This window comes from Theropithecus gelada, chromosome 11 (assembly GCF_003255815.1).
Source record: "Theropithecus gelada isolate Dixy chromosome 11, Tgel_1.0, whole genome shotgun sequence".
Classification (NCBI taxonomy): Eukaryota; Metazoa; Chordata; class Mammalia; order Primates; family Cercopithecidae; genus Theropithecus; species Theropithecus gelada.
The window spans coordinates 31,568,012-31,584,702 of NC_037679.1; the positions used below are offsets into that span (position 1 = coordinate 31,568,012).

Here is a 16,691-nt window from a genome sequence, read left to right on the forward strand (position 1 = left end):
TATGCTTACAAAAGATGATAATTGTAAAGTTACAGGGATACTATTTCACATAGATTAAAATCTGATGGATATTTTCCCCCAATATATTTACTTCTTTTGAACTCTTGATCATATTTCTCTGCTTTAACCTTTGTCATTATTTGAGTAGGTAATGAAAAACAAGAAGGAAAAACACCAACTGTGCAATGCTAATTATGTGTTTATCCTTCATTCTAGCCTTGTATAAATAAGGAATTCAGTTTAGTAAAAATTCATGAGGTATTTTGTTTAACCTAGGTATTCTTAAAAGTCTTTATCATGTTATAGTATAGATTTCCAGAGAAGTAAAACATAAATTATATATCTTATTTGTTCTCTTTATGATAGATCAAGTAAACTTGAATCAACATAGTCTTAGACACTGAAAGCATTTTTACTCATAACATTCTCTCTACTCTCACAGTATTTTATACTATTAATAATACTGTACCTATCACATGGCATTAATGGGCTGTATGTGTATCTATCTTTCATACCATAATGGGAGTTGCTTAAAGGCAGAATTGTGTCTCAATTATGTCTCCTTTGCTTCTAACACAGGACCTCCTGTAGATGAGGGAGTCGGGAAACATATGTGGAATTAGATTGCATTGTTCAAGCATTATAATTTTAGTCAGACTTTCTATTGGTTTGATTCCAGCATTAAAAAACTTCCTTTTTCTGTTCCTAAGAAATTATATCCAGATATTGTGAACATTACAATCTAGAATAGGATATTACATAAACAAATGAAAATACTGAAAAATGAAATAACTGTATTTGGATATATATATTTGCATCTACATACATTATAAGTCTGCCTACATTTATATTTATATCTATATTTAATGTATGCATTTTGGATTTCAAAGTAAATACATTGGTTGATCACCGTTGGTTATAAAATCGAGCTAAGTTTTAGAGAAATAATTGGTGCAATGTGTTTTGATCACAAAGGTAAAGCACATATTGTGTGCTATTTGTGCACAATTATGCAATGTTGTCCTGTTTCTCTGTTTCCAGTTGTTTATCACTCTAGTCCACTTTCCTACTATTCAGAGATATTCAGAGTTATATCTCTAAATGTAGCCCTGATGATGTCACTTCCTAACACTAGCTTTCTGACTAGGCATGGACAAATTTTGATGATTTCATTATTGCCTATCTTTTTTTTTCTCATTACTAGTAATTTGCTATGTTAAACTCTGCCTTTAGCCACACAAAACATTGTAGTCTCCCAAACAAACCACACTAAGGTCTCCATGACTTTTACCACATATTCCTTTCTGTCAAGAATGCCCTTTTCTGCCATTCCTCCTAGAAAACTCAAATCAGCGTTGAATATTCAATTCAAACTCTACCCTGCCTAAGGCAGAATAATTAGCAGCCTTTTCAGTGTAGTCACACTACATCCTGAACCTACTTCCATTTTTACATGTAGCAAGTTGTGTTTTAACATTTGTTTTCACCTTCGTCTATCATACTTCTATAGCCTTTGCAAGTATCTGTAGCCTTTGCCAGTATCCTTTGTCTTTGTATCTTTCTAATCCCAGAACCAGGCATACCATCTAAGATGTAGCAGGTGCTTAATAAATATTACTATAAATATTTGCTTATAAATATTTGTAGAACTAATTATCTTATTTAATTTTCACAACCACATATGTTTGCAACTGAGAATGCTGAGGTCTAAAAAGTTTGAGTAACTTGCTCAAGGTCATACAGCCAGTGAATAGCAGATATCCAGTCTGGAGGCTTCAATGTGTCTCCCTTTTATCCTAGGAATGCCAGAAAAGCCATTTATGTTCAGATCTATCCTTCTAGAAAATTGAGTATTTGTAGCTGCTCTGATGTAACCCATGTCTCTTTGATAATTTTTCTTCTACTTTCTCCATGCCTATGAACACCTCACAACTACTTGAATTGGCTCAGTCTTGGCTCTTTTCTTCTTTGTCTCTGGTTTTATGTATCTGACTTTCTTTGATCTTGATTTAGATTATTCTATGATTTTTTGGTCTGCTTTTTGTTTGTTTGCTTGTTTTTTGTTTGTTTGTTTGTTTTTTTGTGTTTTTTTTTTGGTGACAAAGTCGAAGTATCTGCCTTGTGTTGCTCTTCCCTAAAATTAGTCAGCCTTCCTAGGGGAACCTGCCAACATCCTTACTCTTATTTCCTATTTTCCATCCATCACCAGTGACTGTGGCTATGCCAGGCATATTCTCTTTTAACCCCTCAGACTTTGACGTGTTCAGGTAGAAGCCATTACAAGACATAAAGAAATATAATTTCTCATGTGTGCCTAATGTGATAAGAACTATTGATAATTCCCTTCACAGATGCTACTGAATACCAACATATGAAATGCTAATACTGTAATAAATAATGTTTGAGTGAATTCTTTGTGAGATTACACACACACACACACACACACACACACACACACACATATATAGACTACAGTTTATTGTCAAAAGATTTTTAGCACTAGCCTCCTATCTCAGACCCAGGCTTTTACTTTCAGTTGCCTATGGCACATATCTTTTTAGATATTTACCTTAATTTTTCTTGCAAAATATCTGAAACTGGATGTTTTTAGCATATCCTCCAAATCAAACTTTTTTTCTACCTCTCCATTTCTGTCAGTAGTTCCTCCCCCGGTTTTTTTTTTTTTTTGGTGGCGGGGGGGGGGGGGGTTTCATCAAGTCTAAAAGCTATGTAGCTATCACTGAGTATTTCCTGTTTTATCTACTAAGGGAACCAAGGCATCAAAGTATCAACATTGGTTGAATTTTTGCATTCAAAATATCTCTCAGATCCAACAGTCCTTCAGTAACATCTTGTTCTAATACATCATCACCACATCCCACTTCCTGTCTCCTGTTTGCATGCATCAAATAATCCTGTGTACTGCAGATAAGTCAATTTTCCTAAGACACTACTTTTATTATGCCATTATGCCTGCCACTGCCTATTTATAAAGAAAAAAACTTCAACCTGATAATTGAGAATACAGAGTATCTTTCTTTCGTGTTTCCTCTGCCAGATTTGCCCTTTTTAGCTGTTTCCCCCATTTATCTGAGTAAACACTCATCCTTCAACAACCCACTTTAATGTCACCTCCTCTATGAAGCCTTTTCTGAACTAATTAATCATTTCATCCTCTGTGTTTTATAGCATCCATCATATTATATTACAGTTTGCTGTTTATCTGTACTTTTTTGTACTTTTTGTTCTACTCTTGAGTTATTTAAGGTTAGGGCCTAGTTTTTGCTTATATATTCATTCCTCGAATGCTGCACAATATCTGGCATAGAGTGGTAATTTAATACATATTTGTTAAATGAATGAGTGAATACATAAAATAATGGCAGTGTTATATGGTGTTCATTCTCAACCCTACATTTACTCACATTTTCTTTACTTTTCTGAAATGCCTTTGTACTGTTCTCCAAAAATTCAAATGCAATAGATTTTTGAAAATAGTTGAATATAAAATGATATATTTGATATTATTGTAACTATTTAAATGTGGGCACATATTCAACTACTCTAGGTAGCACCTACATTGAAGTGGTAGAATTTATGGTTACTGTTGACATTGAACTTACTGTAAACAGATTTTAAAGTTCTCCATTTTGTTTTATTGTGCTGCTTTTTCAAAGTGTTAGGTCACTTATCATGGTGACCTTAAAATATGATGTAAAATGATAAGTACCTGTTGAATATTCACCACAAATATATTATTTCACCATGCATGTGTACACACACATACCAAACTTTAAATTTCCTGCCAAGAGTTAGATCAAATTCTACTTCTTCCTTTAAATGTTCCACGAATCATTTCATTTAACAGAATTTGTATTAGTCTGTTCTCATGTTGCTAATAGAGACATATGTGATACTGGGTAATTTATGAAGGAAAGAGATTTAATTGACTTACAGTTCCACATGGCTGGGGAGGCCTCACAATCATGGCGGAAGGTGAATGAGGAGCCCTCTTACATGGCGGCAGGCAAGTGAGCTTGTGCAGGGGAATTTCCATTTATAAAACTGTCAGATCTTGTGAGACTTATTTACTATCAGGAGAACAGTATGTAGGAAATAGCCCCCGTGATTCAATTATCTCCACCTGGCGCCACCCTTGACATGTGGAGATTATTATAATCCAAGGTGAGATTTGGGTGGGGACACAGAGTCAAACCAAATCAGTATTGTTTTTCTCGAAATCCCTTTAGCACATTCAGCCTGTAAGATGAAACTAGTGTTTCATTTACTATGGCCAAATATTCTGTTTTATCTCTTACCTCACATTAAAGCTAGGATTTCTTTATTTTTAAGCTTTCATAGTTTCAGGTAAACAGTAGGCAATTAACCAATACTTAATCTTGCTGATGTTGTTGATTTTGATGATGATGAGAGCCCCTGCCAGGGCTAACAAGCTGAGATCATTTCTTATTTTATAGTGACACAGGTCTTTATAAAAAATTAGCACCTTCTCTGCTGGAAACTCTTTGCAAGTCTGTAAAATTGAGTTTGCCTCTGGCTAGACTTTTCTTTTTTCCTCCTCAATTTAAGGTATTAGCTATTCTGGGATTTGTGAGTGTTCTCCTGCCAGGCTTTTTTCTTTGTTTCCCCTCTCTCTAAATCCATTTATGCATATAAACTTTTTTATTTTTTTCAATTACACAATATCATTCTCTCCAACAAGGTAGACAGATGAATCTTTTGCTAATGATTTAGCACTACAAAACTTAAACACTGCTTATTGAAAGTCTACTGAGTAGGCAAGGTTTGTTTTTGTTTTCCTCCAGAAGCATGAGGCAATAATACAATATATAATTCATATTTCTTTTAACAGGAAAGTTTTCTCTTTGGAATTTAGATTTTATTTTCTAAATTACATGGCCATTTTTCTTTATACCATTTTAAAAATTACATTTCTAGCAAACCAAGGTATGTTTAGTAAATTTTAATATTGATCAATATGAATTTATTGTTACCAACTTTTAAAATTAAGATTTAAATAAAGCATCATTTTAAGTTCACTTTACCTGGTTGTTTTAGATCAGGTGCTTGAATGATTTGTAAAAGAGCAGGCAATTGCTCTTTAAATGGCTAAATATTATTTTATCTTCAGAATGGAATCACGCGTTTAATTGGTATTTCTTATAAACAAAAGTGTTCATTGGTCAAGTTGAAGTATAATTATAATTTCATTATTTCTCCCATTAATTCTAATATCAGATAGTTTTCATCTACATTTTAAAATTGAATGAATAACAAGATTGTATATCTGCTTAAAAGTAACCTTAAATTTTTTCTTTTGAAATTGGTACATCAATTTTTCTTATTCTCTAAGACTATGCTATTTTTCTAAGATCTTATTGTTGCTTCTCAGTGGACTTAAATAAACAATGTGAATATTGGTGTTATTAATCTTAAAATTTTAAAGCATAAAGTCTAATTCTATTCTTTTTAATTTGTCTGGAATTAGGAAATTGGTTTGAGAAGAAATATAGTATTTATGTCATATTTGTCGTTTAATTCAGTCTAAGTTTGAACTTCTCATCTGTGGCCTCTTAGGATCCGGAGCAGCCCTCAGGGACTCAAAATATGATTTGTCATTACCATATAATCCTCTTGGATGGAGAAAAGATCATTGCTGTGAAGCTCTTAGAGCAAGAGAGGACTGAGGAAGTTAAATATATGGACCATAGACTATAAAACATAATCTATTAGAAAACAAACCTTGCAGTATGTAGTCAGATGCCTAATTAAATACATTATCAATTAAACATACTAAATCATAGAGCTAATGAGGTTGAAAAAAAATCTTTCTTTAAAGCCAGATTTAAATTACCACACACATTTATGTCCAGTTAACAATTCTTTTCTTGGCATATTTTTTCTCCATTTCCATGTCTTTAAATCCAGGATTGGTGTATTCTCAGCTTGAAATTACAACTCACTGAGAAATAACATGCTGTTTATCTGCTGGGCTCAAAACTAGGAGACTCCAGGAGTGAGTTCAGAATTAGCTAGAGCAGTTTAAGCATTGGAGTGTTAATCTCTGTAATGATACTCCTCAGGTCACAACTATCTAGGGGCTATTTAGCCCTTGTTATATTTTGCAATTTCTTTTTTCTTACTCTCCTCTTTCAATGAAGGCAGGAGGCCGAGAAGACTACTAGCTGCCAGCATTTCTATTAACAAAACCCTAGCTGTTTCTTTAAAGTGGGCTTTCCAAAACAAACAAACAAACAAAAAAAAACCCCAAAACAGAGAAGTACTTTTTCTTTACAGTTTATTTTTTAACATAGCAAATCAGCTTTTACCAGAGCAAATGCTAACGTCTCAATATGCAGAAAATGGAAATCTCATGATTTTTCTATTTTCGTTTCTTCATGGTAATGGATTATTAATACTGATTGCTCCCCACTTTATGTCCACTATTTTGAATCCCCAAATACATCCACCAGTATTCTAGCTTGATGTGAAGAGTGCCTTTTATTACTAGTTGTGGTCTCTTGAAATTTTTTCAGAAAATAAATGTGTGTGTGTGTTTTATGCGAGTGTGTGAAGGGGGAGTGAAGGGAGGGAAGGACAGGGAAAAAAAAAAAGAGCTGTTTAAATGGTATTAGAAATCCATGGTATGAATAACAGAAGGTTAGTATTTCTTATATTGAACTTACCTAAAAGTTCATTTGGGACTGGAATTATAATGTTTACCCTGTAAAATGCACAAATAAGTCTGCATCTTATCATTGTTATTATTGCCTGCCCATTGTCCAAATTTGCTTTAGCCACTGTTAAAACACAAGAGTTCACTGTTTTTATCTACTTAGGGACCAGTGTAGTCCATTGATTTTGTTTCATGTTGAGCTTAAGTCAACCACCTTCGTTTTAGAGTAACTTAAGGAGCATTTTTACTGGGTTCACTTTAGAGTTGAGTCATGCCTTGGAAGACTGATCAACATCAGCAATTAAGTGACATACATTATGTTCAAGTCATCATACACATTCTCTCTAACTATGAATCACCTATGATATTGCCCTGTCTACTGTATTGCAGGAAAAACAGAGGTTCCTGACCGATGTTCTGCATGAAGTGATGCTGCTGGACGGCTTGGTCAGTTCCCATCCAGTATCACAGGAAGTGCTGCAGGCAACAGATATTGACAGGGTGTTTGACTGGATCGCATATAAAAAGGTGGGAATAAAGAACAAAGTGCCAATTAGATATTTCACTACCAAGATAGCTAAACTAATTCTTGTTAGATGTGTATATTTTTCTTTTCTTCTGGGCGGATAGACATAGACTGTGAGTTACAAAACAGAGTCACTAGGTTCATGAGCTACGGTTTTGCTTTAAAAGTTGGCAAAATGGAGATTAATGTTTGCCAAATAATGCATAGAAATATTGGAAATACTAATAAATATTTGGAGAATCCATATGAAGTTGCTCTACAAATGAAGTTATGTAAATGTCAGTTTTTATTATTATTAATAAAAGAACTGACCCATATAGTGACAAATTAATTTTCACCAATGCCCTTAAATACTAATTTATTTTGATGGGCCAATACAAATGGATATAGGTAATGACATGATACATGCATCTTATATATACTATTTGAAAGATATTTTGAAAATTAAACATGTTTCCTGAATAACTAAACATAACAAATAAAATTTTAAAAAGACTAGATGTTGGCAATGAATAATTTTGAGCCAATGACTAAATGTAAAAATAAGGTAAATATGAATTTTTCCCGTTGTTACTTGGATTCGGATTTTTCTTTGTATCTCTTCGTTGTTCTAATTTTAACGTGATGATGTGCCTCTTCGTGTTTTACACGTACTAGTCACTTAATGATGGTTGAAATAGGATCAAAGTCTGCTGTGATCTTTAGTGTAGGTTAAATTGCATTTTTTGGAATTTCTATGCACTTTTTTTTTTGAGACGGAGTCTCGCTTTGTCACCAGGCTGCAGTGCAGTGGCGCCATCATGGCTCACTGCAACCTTTGCCTCCCGGATACAAGTGATTCTCCTGCCTCAGCCTCCTGAGTAGCTGGGACTACAGCATGGGACTACAGGCATGTACCACTACACCTGGCTAATTTCTGTATTTTTAGTAGAGACAGGGTTTTACCATGTTGGCCAGGCTGGTCTTGAACTCCTGATCTCAAGTGATCCACGAGCCTCGACCTCCCAAAGTGCTGGGATTACAGGTTTGAGCCTTGACGCCCAGCCTGGAATACTATTCTTGATACTCTGTGAGGGGTAAAAAGATATCATGAATAGCAGCATGCAAATAACTAGGAAGGTAGAAGTTATTCCCTGAAGCGCTTATTGTAGTTAACACACACACAAAATATTTTGGTTGGGTCCTGTTAGTCCTCCAACTTTGTTCTTTTTCTTTTTCTTTTTTTTTAAGTTTCTTTGGTCCTTTGCATATGAGTTTAAGAATGAGTTTGTAAAGTCCTACAAAAATTATACTGGAATTGCAGAAATGTGCATTGTGTTTATAAAACTATTTGGGAGAGTTGACATCTTAGCAATATTGACTGACCCATGAATACAGTATGCCTCCAGTTCCTTTAGGTCCCCTTTATTTCTGTCCATGATGTAGTTCTTAGTGAATACATTTTTCATATTTTTTTTCAGATTTATCCCTAAGTATTTCACATTTCCGGGCAATTGTAATAGTAGTATTTTGAAATTTCATTTCTAATTTTTGTGTTGCTATACATAGGATACAGTTCATTTTTGCCTATTTATCTGGTACAATATTAAATAGAAGTGGTGAGAGCAAACCCTTGTGCTGTTCCTAATTTTAGAAGCAATACCTTCAGTCTTTATCCATTAGTATGTCTCTAAATATTTATAAATGCCTTTTATCAGGTTGAAGATGTTGCATGCTCTTTCTACATTGCTAAAAGTTTTAATCAGAAATGGGTGTTGACTCAATTCAATGCTTTTCTCCAGCATCTATCAAGATGGTTATATATTTTTTGTTTTTTAGTTTGTCATTATGGTGAATTATAATGATTAACTCTTTAATGTTAGGCCATCTTTGCATTTCTGAGACAAATGTCATTTAGTCGTAATATATTATCCTTTTTATAAATTGTCGGATTCAATTTGCTAAAAACATGTTCAGAAATTTTGCACCTGTGTTCATGAGGGATATTAGTGCCTAATTATCTTTCTTGTAACGTCTTCCTTGTTGTCACTATAATACTAGCATCATGTAATGGCAACTATTATCTTTTTCAACTTTCTGGGAGAATTTGTATAAAATTTATATTATGTCTTTCTTGAATGTTTGTTAAAATTTACCAGTATAACAGTAGAGACCTGAAATTTTCTCCCTGGGAAGGTTTTTTAACTAATGATTTAATTTTGTTAATATGTGGTAGGTTATTTATTTATTTTAATGTGAGCATTGGTGGTTTATTTCTTTCTCAAGGACTTGGCCCATTTCATCTAAAATGTTTAATTTATTGGCATAAAGTTTTACAGGATATATTCCCTTATTATCCCTTTAATAACTGTAGCATCTCTAATCATATAACCTCTTTCATTCCAGATATTGGTAATTTGTGTATTATTCCTTTTTTTGTGATTTTTTTAGCTGAACATTTATAAATTTTATTGATCTCAGAAAAGCATCTTTTGTTGTAATTGATTTTCTCTCTTGTTTTCTATTTCATAAATATCCTCTCTAATCAATATTTCCCTTTTCTACATACTTTGAGTTTAAATTTTTCTTTTCTCTAATTTCCTAAGGTAGAAGCTGAGGTCATTAACTTGAGACCTTTCTTGTGTTCCATTTTAAGCATTTATTCTGTAAATTTTTTCTTAAGTGTACCACCTAGGAAATCTCCCAAATTTTGATATGTTTAAGTTTCATTTTCATTCACTGTAAAATGCCTGCTAATTCTCCCTTTCATTTGTTAATTTCCCCATGTCTTATTCAGAGTGTATTATTTAGATTCCAAATATTAGAAGATTTTTCCAGAAAATTTTCTGTTATTCATTTCTTACTTAATTTGATTGTGGTCAGTGAATATACTCTGTATGACTTGAATCTTCCTAGATTTAGTATGGTTTATTTTATGACCCAGAAGTTGATATGTGTTGGTAAATGTACTGTATCCACTTCAAAAGAATATGTATTCCACTAGTGTTAGCTGGAGTGTTCTATAAATGCCAATTAGGTGAGGTTGGTTGATAGAGTTGTTCAAGTGTTCTGTATCCTTATTGATTTTCTGTCCACTTGTTCATCATGCTTTCTTGATGGGCCTTCATTGTGTGGACTCCCTCACATAGTACCAAATCAAACATCTAAAACTGTGGAGAAAAATAGTGACCCAGTTATCTGCTGGCATATCTGAAAAATAATTTTCAAATGTGAATATGGAGAAAGGAGGATTAAAACATTTAGGCTGAAATTTCAGGGACTTCATTTTGATAATCTCAGCATCAGGCCTTGATGTAAATTCAGTTTCCTAGCCTTGTTCTTTGATTTGGCTTTACTCAGGTTCTTCCTATAAGAAAACTAGTATGTGCATAATGGGTAATAACCAATTACTTTGTAAGTAGAACAAAGGTAAACTATGTTGGGTTTTGTAGGTTAAACAACATCATTTTGGGATGTATGACAGGTAATATAGATGATTCTGGAGACATAAATAATAACTGCTAACATTTATTACATGGATACTCTGTACTAGTCACCAAACTAACATTTTACATTTATTATATAATTTAATTCTTATAAGCATCTAATGGGGTTGTTATGATCATCATCCTCACTTTAAAGATAAATATGTTGAGTTATGGTAAATTCAAGGATATGTTTCCCAGAAAATCAGGTTCCAGAGCCAGTATTCTTAATTATTTTCATATTTGATTAACAAGCTTGGCTGGAACATTTATTCCAAAATCATTTAAGCCTGTGCTTATGTTCTAGGCACTGTGTGCTGAGTAGAAGAGATCTAACAATCAGTAATACACAAAGGAGAGAAAACATAAATAAACCAGTGCAGTAACATATGAGTGCTATCCAGCAATATTTCCATATTAAATGTTGACACCTACCTGAAGTCATCTTGAGCAATTTATTCAATCTTGTTGACTAAATAATGGGTAAATTTGATATGTAGTATTAACTTTCAGAGTGGTTGAGTTAGATGTTTACAATATCATCAGAAATCTACCTTTCTTCAGTTTATTGGATCTCTTTCTCTCTGACTTAATTTCTGGATGATCCTTAGGATGCACTAAGACTCATCTCATATGGGCCTCAATTTTGTGTCCCTACTGAGTTCAGAGAAAGAGTAAATTCACTCCCATACTATAGAATCTGTATCTGTTTCCCCAAAGGGCTATGATTTGTTTTGATTAGGAAAGAGATTATCACTGGCCAATCCTTGTGTCCGCCGGGATGGAGTATTCTGACTGGTCAGTGAATGTCATGAGCTCATCCTCTGTGATGTGAGACAAAAGTCCCATAGCAGTTAGGACTCCTGGGATCACTCAAAGTAGAGGAGGAACAATTTCCGAAAGAAAACGATCAGTAGAAAAAAAGTAACGGATGCCAACTCAGAATCTAAGGAGTTATGATAGAAATATCTACAAGATACAGTCACGAGATAGGGGAGTAGAGGGGAACTGTAAGAAAACAAGAAAATCATCCTTCAGAGGAAGCTCAGAAAAGAAAACGGGTGATTAAGTGGAACATCAAAGAGTTAAACATAATCATAGTGGAATGTGAATTTTTAGTAGCAGACAGACTGGAAGAATAAGCGGGATATGAACTTGGAAGACATTTCCTTTCACACTAAGAATTTTTATTGATTGATTGATTGACTGATTGATTGATTTTGAGACAAAGTCTCGCTCTGTTGACCAGGCTGGAGTGCAGTGGTGTGATCTCAGCTCACTGTAACCTCTGCCTCCCAGGTTCAAGCAATCCTTCTGCCTCAGCCTCCTGAGTAGCTGGGACTACAGGTTCCCGCCACCACGCCTGGCTAATTTTTGTATTTTTAGTAGAGATGGGGTTTCACCATATTGGCCAGACTGGCCTTGAACTCCTGACCTCATGATCCATCTGCCTCAGCCTCCCAAAGTGCTGGGATTACAGGCATGAGCCACTGTTCCCAGACAGAAATTTGTATTTTATCCAACAGGTCAAACAGAACCAAGGAGAGTTTAAAGCCGAGGAGTAACATAATTAAAATTGCGTTCTAAAAAGAATATTCCTGTAGATGTAGAGATGGAGTTGATATTGATAGTTCAGGACAATTCAGGAAAGATTGTAGAGACGGGAGTTGTAGAATATATCACTTATATTTGGTAATATTGTGTGTAACACAATAAAAATTTCTTGCCACTGCTCTTCTGTGTTCTTCTCCCTAAAGGTCTCTGTTACTAGTCAACATTAACCTCTGCCAACAGTCAAACCCTCATTGCATCAGTGCTTTGCTAGCTTATCATCTCTTGTAATTATTCCCTTAATAATTATTCTAATTATTCCCAGTTCTGTTTGTTGTTATTCTCCCTGAATAGTAATTATAATACACTTTAAATAACTTTTTATAAAGAAATGTATTATAGCAGAACAGAAGATTATAAAAAAAATAAAGGTTAGGAACCAATAGGCCAGCTACTAATTTGGGATTGAATTTAAGAGCTGACTGCCTTTGAAGAAATACTGGGTAATGTTCCATATGGATAGTCCCGAGACTATTATTAAACAAATGAAAAACTCCTAAAATTGCAAGCATTTTTAAGAATGGGAAGAGAAAAACATGAAAACTACACTATTTCAAAAAATTAGGTCTGGTGAAATAACAAGTTTCCCATTTTAATAGTAGATTGAAAATGCTTTTATTCTTGAAGTGTAACGGAAGCAGGAAAATACTGTCCATAGACTGGAAGGACTGGAATAGGTGGATTGAGACAATCTCTTTGTTCTAGAAGCACAAAGGAAACAAGAATCAATGACCCAATGACCTAGATGATGAAAGTGAGTGAATGCTCATTAAATTTACATATGATGCCAAGGTGGAGAGGGTTGCTATAAGCTTGGAAGAGAAGAACAGAGTTCAAAATGACTTCAATTTTAAAGAGATCCTTTACAAAGAAGAACACTTTTCCAGCAATTCTTATGTCATGGTTAGTATATTTGTACACCAAACAAAATTACATAAAATAAAAGGTAAGAGAATTAGCAAGTGAAAAAATCTTCAAAGGAACACTGGGGACACAAATTTTTTAAAAGGTGATGGTGGTAGAAATCTAACTTGCTGTGCTTTGCCAATATATTCCACACCTTAAATTTGAAAACTCTTTGACCAACAGAAGTCAACATGTGAAATTTCTGTCATCTTTAGAAATGAATAGGAAAGGCCAATCATCCATTTGCATCTATCATCCCTTGTAATACCAGGCTCCTCATCCACAAAATCATGCCAGACAGGTGATGATTAATGCGCAGAGAGAGCACTGTTAATGCTACACACAGTATGCCTTATTTCTGCAAGGGGGAAGAAAAAAAAGATGATGCCTTTCTTTAAGAAAGCAACCCTGCCGGGCATGGTCGCTCATGCCTATAATCTCAGCACCTTGAGAGGCTGAGATGGGAGCACTGCTTAAGCCAGGAGTTCAACACAAGTCTGGTGAACATAGTGAGACCCTATCTCTACAAAACATTTAAAAATTTTTTAAAAATTAGCTAGGCATCATGGTGCATGTCTCTAGTTCCAGCTATTCAGAATGTTGAGGGAGGAGGAATGCTTGGGTCTGGGAGTTAGAGGCTACAGTGAGCTATGATAGTTCTGCACTCCAGCCTGGATAAGAGAGCAAAATCCTATGTCAAAAACCAAACTAAAACAAACAAACAACAACAACAAAAAGAGCAAGAAAAGAATGCAACCCAATAGAAGACATAAAACACATGAAATAATAATAGTAATTGTACTGTGAGTACTACTAAAGCATATCTATCATTTAATGATCACTTACTATGTACAATGTATTTTGTGAAATGCTTTGCATGTATTATCCCATTTACTCCTGACAGAAAACTTGGCATGCAGGCATTTTTAACTCATTTTACTGATGAGGAAACTTACACTTAGGTACTTAAGTGATTACCACAGCATCAGATATTAAGCAAAAAACATTTCAGGATTTGATCACAGATATATCTAAGTTTGAATCCTGAGCTCTTATCTACAAAGTCTTTCACAAATAAATATATTTCAAGGCAAATTATGATATGGACCATCTCAGTGGATGGCAACTCCAAGCTCCCAGGCCACCCTTGATCCTGTCATGCAGAGACAAGATATTCTACTCTCTTCTTCCTCTTGCTACTGTCTACTTTCTGTTGCTCTCTCTCTTCCTCTTGCTACTCTCTTCTTCCTCTTGCTCAAGCCTTGTAAGATATGCCTCTTTCCTCTTTGCCTTCCACCATGATTGTAAGTTTCCTGAGGCCTCTCAACCCGTGCTTCCTATACAGCCTGCAAAACTGCGAGCCAATTAAACCTCTTTTCTTTATAAACTACACAGTCTCAGGTAGTTCTTTATAGCAATGTGAGAACTAATACAGAAAATTGGTACCAAGAGTGGGGCATTGCTATAAAGATACCTGAAAATATGGAAGTGACTTTGGAACTGGATAATGGGCAGAGGTTGAAACAGTTTGGAGGGCTCAGAAGAAGACAGGAAGATGTGGAAACGTTTGGAACTTCCTAGAGACTTTTTGAATGATTTTGACCAAAATGCTGATATTGGTATGAACAGAGATGGTCAGGCTGATGAAGTCTCAGATGGAGATGAGGAACTGATTGGGAACTTTGAACTTGAGTGTGCTGGTTTATGGTGTCCGGCGGAAGAAATTTCCAAGCAACAAGGCCTTCAAGATGTAGCCTGGCTGTTTCTAACAGTGTATACTCATATGTGTGAGCAAAGAGATGATCTGAAACTGTCTGAAACTGGAACTTAAATCTGAAAGGGAAGCAGAGTATAAAAATTTGGAAAATTCATATCCTGGCCATGTGATAGAAAAGAAAAACCTATTTTCTGGGGAGGAATTCAAGTGGGTTGCAGAAATGTGCACAAGAAGAGCTGAATGTCAATAGCCAAGACAATGGGAAAAATGCCTTGAAGGCATTTTAGAGATCTTTGTAGCAGGTCCTCCCGTCATAGGCCTGGAGACCTAGGAGGGAAGCATGGTTTCATGGGCCAGGCCCATAGCCCTGCTGCTCTGTGTAGCCTTGGGACATGACACCCTGTATTGTGGCTGCCCTAGCTCCAGCTGTGGCTAAAAGGGGCCAAGGTATAGCTTGGGTTATAGCTTCAGAGGGTGTAAGCCATGACCCTTGGTGACTTCCATGTGGTGTTAAGCCTGTGGGTGCAAAGAGGACAAGAGTTGAGGCTTGGGAGCCTACCCTAGATTTCAGAGAATGTGTGGAAATGCCTGGGTGTCCAGGTGGAAATCTACTGCAGGGGAGAGCCCTCATGGAGAATCTCTACTAGGGCAGTGTGGAGGGGAAATGTGGGGTTAGAGTCCCCATACAGAATCCCCTCTGGGATACTGCCAAGTGGGACTGTGGGAAGAGGGCCACCATCCTCCAGACCCTAGAATTATAGATCCACTAACAGCTTGCAACGTGTCCCTAGAAAGCCACAAACACTCAATGCCAGACCTTGAGCACAGCCATGGGAACTGAGCCCTGCAAAGCTACAGGGGCAGAGCTGCCTAAGGCCTTGGGAGCCCAACCCTTGGATTAGTGTCACCTGGATGTAAGACATGGAGTCAAAGGAGGATATTCTGGAGCTTTAAGATGTAGTCACTGCCCTGCTGGGTTTCAGACTTACATGGGGCCTGTAGTCCCTTTGTTTCGGCCAATTTCCAAATGCTTTTGGAATGGGAGTATTTACCCAATGCCCATATCCCCATTATATCTTGGAAGTAACTAACTTGTTTTGATTTTATAGGCTTATAGTTGGAAGAGGTTTGCCTTTTCTCAGATGAGACTTTGTTTAATGCTGGAATGAGTTAAGACTTTAGAGGATGGCTGGGAAAACATGATTGTATTTTGCAATGGGAGAAGGACATGAAATCGCATTTTGAACTGCAATCTCCAGTGTTGGAGGAGGGCCTGGTGGGCAGTGATTGAATCATGGGGGTGGATTTCCCCCTTGTGGTTCTCATGATAGTGAATGAGTTCTCATGAGATCTGGCTATTTAAATATGTGTAGCACCTCCCCCGCTCTTTTCTTCCTTCTGCTCCAGATGTGTAAGATGTGCCTCCTTCCTCTTTGTCTTCCGTTATGATTGTAAGTTTCCTGAGGCCTCTACAGCCATCCTTCCCATACTTCCTATGAAACTGTGAGCCAATTAAACCTCTTTTCTTTAAATTTTATAAATTACCCAGTCTCAGGTAGTTCTTTATAGCAATGTGAGAATGGACTAATATACCACCCCAGTCTAAATCAGCACCATTTTGCCAGAATCATTTTCTGCAATGTCTCTCTGCTTCTAATCCTGTTCTCCTACAACCTATCTTTACCAAGCATTCAGAGTGATATTTATAAAACCTGTGTCATATTGTGCCAGTTCTTTGCTGGAAATTCCATAATGACCCTCCCCCGGCCT

At 35.7% G+C, this 16,691-nt stretch overlaps 1 protein-coding gene across 1 annotated transcript in view; it reads left to right on the plus strand.

Moving 5' to 3' along the window:
• The window catches only part of TRHDE (thyrotropin releasing hormone degrading enzyme), a 419,008-nt gene that overhangs the window by 226,279 nt on the left and 176,038 nt on the right, over positions 1–16,691 (plus strand). Inside the window, exon 6 of the mRNA XM_025402213.1 lies at positions 7,088–7,225. Within this exon, the coding sequence (XP_025257998.1) occupies positions 7,088–7,225 (138 nt within the window). The remainder of the gene's footprint in view (positions 1–7,087; positions 7,226–16,691) is intronic.